General features: G+C 33.1%; 1 protein-coding gene across 1 annotated transcript; it reads left to right on the plus strand.

Moving 5' to 3' along the window:
* Positions 1–1,209: 1,209 nt before the first annotated feature.
* LOC139527282 (uncharacterized) lies at positions 1,210–5,872 on the plus strand. The gene is made up of 5 exons (XM_071322626.1): positions 1,210–1,518; positions 2,239–2,357; positions 3,355–3,470; positions 4,785–4,903; positions 5,537–5,872. The coding sequence occupies exons 1-5, from the start codon at positions 1,252–1,254 to the stop codon at positions 5,648–5,650; spliced, it is 735 nt and encodes a 244-aa protein (XP_071178727.1). The 5' UTR covers positions 1,210–1,251; the 3' UTR covers positions 5,651–5,872.
* The last annotated feature ends 2,641 nt before the right edge of the window (positions 5,873–8,513 follow it).

The raw sequence follows: 8,513 nt of genomic DNA on the forward strand, positions 1-8,513 counted from the left end.
AATTTTCCAGTTTCTGTACAAACCAGCGTTTGTATAGATGTCCCTATGCCATTGGTTTGTAACGAAGTTCTGTGTCTCCCTTTTTCCTTTTCTGTAGTGTTTGAACAATGTGACAAAGATTTAAACATACATTGAAGACCTGTTGGTGACCTTCTGCTGGTTTTTTTTTCTATTGCCGGGTTGTTGTCTCTTTGGCACATTCCCCCTTTCCATTCTCAATTTTATAATATGGCAAGTGAAAAATTACCTATTCCAAAACATCAGCAAATCTTCCATTTGTTCCAAAAAGAAAATCAAAGCATACATTTCTATTCTCTTTTTACAGCTCCCATTATACATCAATATGTTCCATAACTACAATCCTGGTACCTTTTCACGAATGTGACCTATCGAATTAGATTGTTTACCGAGTTTATAATAACAGCACGAGCAACACGACGAGTGCCACATGTGTAGCAGGATCTGCTAACCCTTCCGGAGTACCTCATATCATCCCAGTTTTTGTAGGGGCTCGTGTTGCTTAGTCCTTAGTTTTCTCTTGTGTACTTTAATTTGCCTGTAAATTTAGTCTTTTTCTTTTTTTACCCATGGCATTGTCCGTTTATTTTCTATCTATGAGTTTTACTGTCTCTTTGGTATTTTTCGCCCCTCTTTTTTGTTCAGAATGTACTTAGGTGAAATTAAATAAATCAAGAATTTAAAATTGAAACTAAAATCAGAAAGAACATTAGAAAAGGATCAAAATAAGCTATAACTATTGGTAGGTCTTATTGAGCTCCTTTTCGAGATATTTGATTTTTAAAAATATGTCGGGAAACGTTTTGCATTGGCATTACACGGGTCTCAAGTAAAAAGAAAGAAAATCAAGAGTCTGCTTTAATTTTGGTTAATGACCTTTTATGAGTTTTTTTTTTTAAGTATTATATGAAAAGATAAATTGGTGTTATGGGCAACATCTTATACCTAGTATCGTAAGAGGGAAACCAAGGACCTAAGTACATCCTTAAACACCAAAAAAACAACATATTAACTTTGTTATAACTGCTGAGTACGATACTTACAATAAAAGCATTAAAATTTTGTACAATCATGATTACACATTAAATTTGATATCATACTAGTATTTACACAGATTATATTTAATTTATCTGTTGTCAGCTGATATCGTGGCTATTTCATGTGATTATTCTGTTTAAATAAAAGATACACAATTGAACTTCTATCATTTCGTTTAAAATCATCACACTGAAAATGCTTTGTAAAATTATTTTGTGTTTACTACCTGTTGCATTTGCGCAAGTTCCGATACCACACAGACCTTTAGGATTTGTGTACAAGTGGGGAAACGCCAGTGCTCCAGTAGATCTAGATGTATACCTTGACAATCTGTGTCCAGACAGCGCTGAGACCTTTCCAACAATACAGAAAGTAGCTGATTACTATGGTCCAAAACAACTCAGACTTCGAATCCACCTCTTCCCGTTACCATATCATCACAATTCATTCTTGATTGCAATGGTGAGTAAAATATATTTCATATTAGTAATAAAACTATTCCTATGCAATCTTGAGAGATAATGATTGAATTTACTGCTTTTAACACAATGTTTAAGAAATAAATACATACCATCTGCGTTTAAAAGTAACATTCCCATAATATATATATATCTAAAACAAGTTTATCTTTTAGACTATCTTTTGTATGATTTGCCTCTATTCTGTAAACCCGTCCAGACCCTCATATATTTATTATATAGTGATCAGTGCAGCCAACTGTTCTGTAAGACATTTTTCTGTAAAAATTAGTTTCAGTATCTTCAAAAGTCTGAAGATACCAACTAAAGGAGAATCGAACCTCATATAATGTTTCTTGGTTATCTTTGTCGTTCGCTTGCTGTCTACTTGACGTATATCTAGTATCTTCTTTTATTTATATAACTGTATGACAATTAAAAAAAACCAACACAACAGACAGTTTGAAATTCAAGCATTGCAAATACAAACAACATACATTATTTTATCGCCATTTATTCTGGTATCTATGATGAGTTTATTATTTACAACAATATTCAATTTGGTAAATTAACAGATTTCAGATATAAACACAAGCCAAGGACAATAACGCAGTCATATAACTTTTATCATAAAGAAAGCGTATAACTATTTACAATGTTATCATATCATATCTTCTTATTTTTATAATCACTGTATCCATCAATTGTGTATATATGTTTTCAGGGAACACGTGCTGTTGACCAGCTGACAAAAACAAATATGACATATACCTGGGTACAACAAATTTACAACAATATTGTCAAATTCTCCGATGTGACGTTAACACAGGCACAAGTAGTCACGTAAGTAAAGTTCTTCACAAAGTTAGCGTATTAATAACGTTCAACTGATATAAAACGGTCACGTGAAATATGGAAATTTTTAACAGCATGAGCCGGTTCTCGGCTGACACTACACTACTACATTTTTTTGTAACGTTAATTTTGATTGGATACACCATTTAACCCTTATGGCATGAATTCACAATTGATGCCATGAAAACGTTCGCGCAAGCACTGACGACGTATGATAGATTTAAAATGTAGGATTTAAGGATGTACTTAGGTGAGGTTTTGGAATTTGGGTCAAATGTTCGGACTCCTTGGTGTTTTTCCATACAATACAATGTAAAATATTTTGCCCCATAACACCCATTTATTTTTTCATATAAGACGTAATAGTTCATGAAAGGTCAATTACCAAAATTTTAGAAGATTCTTAATTTTCGTTTTTTTGTTTTGAGACCTTATAATACCAATGCAAATATAAGGTAAAAGTCTGAGTCAGCCTTTTCCCGCCATATTTTAAATCTCAAATATCTCGAAAAGGAGGTCCATGACCTATCAATATTATTTGCTTATTTTTATCCTTAATTGATGCTCTACCAGCTTATGGTATCAATTTTAACTTCTTAAATTATTAATTTTCACCTAACCTCACCTAAGTACATCCTTAACGGTTTTTTTTTTCTGTTATTTTCGTTATAATGGAGATAACTTAGTCTATATTGAAGTTTAAGCTCCGACGGCATCAATTAGCGATGTGTTGGTCGCAAATACCTGTAAATTTAATCTGCGACAACAAATTATCAATTGATACCGTTAGAGCTTGACATACAACACAGTTATCTCCTAATTTGAAACATCGACGTCATGGCGTCAATTTGTTATTCATATATGCTTTGCAACAGATATTATGATACAATGCAAATTTCCAAGGTGAATACAAAAATCAAAATGCCAAAAACAAATATAGTTGGTAGACATTTTTTTTTTATCAGAATTTGTATTTTTTTCTCAGGAAAATGACTGAACTTGCAAAAAGCATGGGAATGCTAGAAACAGAATTTATGAAACTGGCAACTGATGAAATGGTAAACGAAGATTGTAGAATTGCATGGAAGTACGCATGCTCAAGTAAGTGTTAATTCTGTATTATAACTGAATCATCACGAACCATATAATGCCAGAGAAGAAAATATGTCGTTTAGAAATTATTAAAAAATATCCTTTAAGGTGGTACCTAACACTACAGGGAGACAACTCTATAAAATCAGCTAAACGTTTTAATTACGTTGGGTTGTTAAGGGAATATTAAGCTTCTCAGTGATCAAAATAAGTGTTTGTGAAACTGTTATATAACCAGTATATTTTTTCTGATAAAAGCGGTTGGTTCAACATTTTTGAAATTTTTATATTTTTGTTAAAGGATCAAAGTAAATACTTTCAATTGACAAAATTTTAAGAAAATTAAACAGGCCAAATTAATTTTAGCGAAAGTGTTGGGTACCACCTTAACCCAATAAATACTATTTGCAAAAAGTGTAAGTTGCTATACAGTTGTACTTAAAAAAGTAATACTCTTATGTTAAAGAATATTAAAACCATTGGAATCTGATTTTTTGAAGCAAGCATGTTTGTAAAAGTCTTTATTAAGTGCAAAACCGTTATTATGGCGTTATAGTATCTAAACAATGTCGTATCCGTAAATGGGTGCCATTGTTTGTAATGAATTCTCGGTAATTATTATTCTAATGGGTATCTTGCTTTTTTCATCTTTTTAGTTTTAGTTTTTGATTTTCATTTACATTCCTTTCTCCTTTGATAACACTTATCATCTCTACGCTCTATTGATAATATTGTTAGCTGTTGTCAAGATAGATCAACTTCTAATAGTGACAATAAACAGGACAACTTACACACAAAAGTGATATATTATAATGGTATGATTTCCAATGGAACACTATCCACCAGGGGTCAATTGATATGGCTAGTCACTGTACTGCCTTCAATAGTGAGCCAAACAGTACTTACTTACTTAATCCTCTTCATGTTCTTGAACACATAAGGCATCAACAAGGGACCTCCAACTCGTTCTATCTTTCGCGATTTTTTCTATTTGATTCCAGGTGTAACCATGCCTTTTTATCTCTGCTGCTATATCTCTTCTCCATGTGCCTTTCGGTCTTCCAGGCTTTCTTGTCCATTGTGGTGTCCATGTCAATACCTTTTTCACATGCCGGTTGTTATCCATTCGCAGTACCATATAGTAAAGTATAAAATGCATTGTCATGACAAAAATGTAGAATATACAAACGAGAAAACCAACTGCTTGATTAATAATAAAACAATAAATGAAAATCAAGTATGTCAAATAACAACCAACTAAAATGACTACATTACCGGTCTCTATTGTTCTTTCATATATGTATGTTCTTTTGATGTTTGTAGGAGGAGTTACTGGAACACCTACGTTCATGATTAACGATGTAGTTGTAGCTGCAGATCCTGCCTGGACAGTATCCGAATGGAACAAAGTCGTCGATCCTTTACTCAAAAAATCATTGGGGGTAGGTATCTATAAATTATGATAAATGTATCCGGCAAGATTATGGTGGCCGGTGAAGGCCATTTCGCGTTTTCGCCCTTCATATTATATAGGGCGAAAACGCAAAGTCGAAAAAGCGAAAACGCGAAGTCGAAGACTCGAAATCGCGAAAACGAGAATATTCAAAATCCCCCACCCCAATTTCACGTTGTCATGTTTTCGACTACGCGTTTTCTTGTTTTCGACTTTTCGCTATAATTATTATTATTGACAATAATATCTTTCTCCAAAGAGAGTTTCTCATTTAGAACAATAAAGCTCTCTACATACAATATAAACTACAATGTACGTGATTTTTTTTTTATTTTTGTTCTTTGACATATTGTTATTTACATGACACTGTTCGAAGAAAGTAATTAGTATATAGGAATTGTTACAATATTGTCATAATATCCTCAAGGAATGATTATTTGATGAGATGCATTTGTTTTAAGGCTGCAGCAAAAAAGACCATTGTTGAATATTGCTTCAAGTTAAATGTTAAAAAAAAACTTTGTGCTCGTTGTCGCAGAAATGTCTATATATATATGACGGTTTCCTCAATGCGAATTGCATGTTCTAAATAATTTTTATCAATATTGTTATTATCGTTTAGGTATCAAGAACAAGAGATTGTACTGGAAAAAAGAGATGTGAATATCTTCCTGGGAAAATAGAGTGTTGTAAACCAGGAGAAGCTTGTATACCAAACGTTGGATGCCGCTGCTGATTGTCAATTAACAATCGGCAAACCTCGGCAGATTCCGGTACTCTCCCATAGACTTGTGTAATATGCCGAAGTGTGCCGAATGTAACAACTTAGTCTCATATTTTATAAAATTAATTTTAAGCTATTGCATGGCTTATTCGTCCATCTTTTTGAAATGATATACTTTAAAGAATTGTGATCATTGTTGTACTATCTAACTTAAAATGTTATTTTTTTAGTTTACATTTTATACATTCTTTTTTACACACCAATCATGCATGTATTTACGTCGTGTGATGGTCTGATATTGTCTTTCAGTCAGCGACCGTCTTTTTGTTCTTATGTCCACACATTGTGCAAAAACTGGTTATGGTTTGATCAAGATTCTTTTTGATGAAATATTTAACTTGATAACCGAATGCTCAATTTCGTTTTTTTCACTAGCTCGAGTGTACTTAGCTTTACATACGACAATCCTTACACTGTTGATTGAATTAGTGAAAGTGGACAGCCTAACGAAAAAATATATTAAATAAGATGCTTATTCATTTTGATTGGAATTTTTCATGGTAAATTTAAGGCAATAGTTAAATACCTAGAAATGTTTTCCTGCAGGACCAAGTTAATAACTTTTCGTTAAATGTCTTTTGATATTTTCCAATTTTTATTGCTTCCATAAAAATATGCGTAGAATGTGTCTTCGTACATGTGGTGTATATACCCTTATATTTTACAGTAATCGGTTGTTTGCCTATGAGAATGGTTTACTTTTACAAATTATGACTTAGATGAATAGTTGTCTCATTGTCACTTATATCGCGTTTTATTAAGGCCGCATTTCTTTCTAACCAAAATTATGTAAACGTCGTGTCGCGTTTGTTGCTGTTTTCTAAACTCTACAAAAGTAGAAACAAATGCATCGTTTAATAAGTCTTTACTGACCCTGTTTGAACTTTCAATAATGCATGCAAATGTTTTTGGTAAACATACTACTGTGGATTCATTTATTTTCGTAGATATCAATTTTCGTGGATTGAGCAAAACTTGCATATTCGTGGATATTTGATTTCGTGGTTTTGTCAATCTGTGCACACAAAGCCACAGAAAATTTGTAATTCGTTGAACATTTGAATTCGTGGTTCACTTGTACCCACGAAACCCACGAAAATTGATATCCAACGAATAATAATGAATCCACGGTATTTACAAACGTAGAAACAGATACTTCATTTAATCAGTTTGAAGTCAGAAACAAATGTAACGTTCGTACTAACAAACGACAAACGACAAACTGCAGACTCACTTTTATCGTTTGCATAGTTTGTCAAAGTTTATGTAAACTTTGCAAACGTATGTTTGAAAGAAATGATTAAAACATGTGCGCGCTTAGCCGTTTGCATCATTTGTGTTAGAAAGAAATGCACTCTAATTCTATATATACAAACGACAGTCGCAACTTACGATTCTGTTGAAACCGGTTGTTGTTTCTTTTTTAAAATGTTTCATAAGTAGAAATGGAGCTTACATTATCCTTCAACTTCATGTTCCACTTTAGTACATCTCGTTACTTAATTTAAAATGTAGTGACTACGTTGAACTCATCTCGCCCATCAAAAAGGATACCACATATACGATTAAGTCTACCTTATTTCTTGACTTGAAAAAATTACAATGAAGGTCGATTGAGAGAACAACTTTACGACAATTAAAATGATTTCAGCTTTCCAATCGACTGGTTTCCGTTTTTATATGTAACGCATACCAGAAGCCACTTTATACGCGTATTCAATATCCAAGTTGATCAAATGTTGATACGATATTCTAAGGACGACCACGGATTATTTCCGATAGTCGTAGCCATTCTGCCGTACATTTTCCCCGATTATTACATCGTTGTATGAAAATAAACACATGAGTTGGACTTAACACAAGCGACACAACTGTTGGCACATGCTTTCCCTTCCAGAGCTCTTGAGATAACCTGCGGATTTCGGTCTTTGATTTTCTACACAATGTTGTATAGACTTGTTACACTGGTTTTCGTAATTTGTTTTCAGTTTTGCCATGGCGTTATCTATTTTATTTTCGAGTTTTGTTTCGCATGTCACAATGGTATCTTCGATCGGATTTTTGTCCAATGCTTAGTCTGTTGCTGTGTGTGTTACATTTTAATGTTGTGTCGTTGTTCTCCTCTAATATTTAATGCGTTTCCCTCAGTTTTGGTTTGTTACCCCGATTTTGTATTTTGTCCATGGATTTATGAGTTTTGAACAGCGGTATACTACTGTTGCCTTTATTTAACCACTCCATGCTGTTTGTCTATCAAGATTAGTCACTTTTTTGGGTTAAGATTTTGTTAAAATGCTTTTCGACTCCATTATAAATTTGTCATTTGCATTGATTTTATATGAATGCCACATGGGAGATTCCGAAATATGAGGTATGTGTAATTAATAATAAGCCTACTATCTTGACTAATCGTTTTGTGATGTGCTAGAAGAAGATAATATAACGAGTCTCCTTTATACTTAAGGGAAGTTTGTTTACAGTTGTGTTTTATTAACTTTGTTCTATTGTAATGGTTTGTATGTGTGTGTACAATGTACACTGACTAAAGCCTACAAGTAAGCTGTTATAGTTCGGGAATGTCAATTACTAGACAGTATACACTGTGTAGGTATGGTGTTCCCTTACAATTACTCATTTTCATTTTTAATGTTTGACTCGCGAGCCTTTATGCCAAATGTAATGCATGAGTGGGATGAACACTCAGATCAGTAGTCCTTGAAATTGCTGATCAACGTTTATTTTTCTGTGAGTCATATACTCATACATAACGTTCAGTAGAAGACGTGTGACCACAATCTGGACTTTATAAGTCTTC

This window comes from Mytilus edulis, chromosome 6, assembly GCF_963676685.1.
Source record: "Mytilus edulis chromosome 6, xbMytEdul2.2, whole genome shotgun sequence".
In the NCBI taxonomy this organism is placed as follows: Eukaryota; Metazoa; Mollusca; class Bivalvia; order Mytilida; family Mytilidae; genus Mytilus; species Mytilus edulis.

Coding starts and splice junctions, on each gene's coding strand:
- LOC139527282 (XM_071322626.1), top strand. CDS start 1,252: ATGCTTTGTAAAATTATTTTGTGTTTACTACCTGTTGCATTTGCGCAA. Junction 3,471..4,784: donor ATGGAAGTACGCATGCTCAA/GTAAGTGTTAAT, acceptor TGATGTTTGTAG/GAGGAGTTACTGGAACACCT. Junction 4,904..5,536: donor TACTCAAAAAATCATTGGGG/GTAGGTATCTAT, acceptor ATTATCGTTTAG/GTATCAAGAACAAGAGATTG.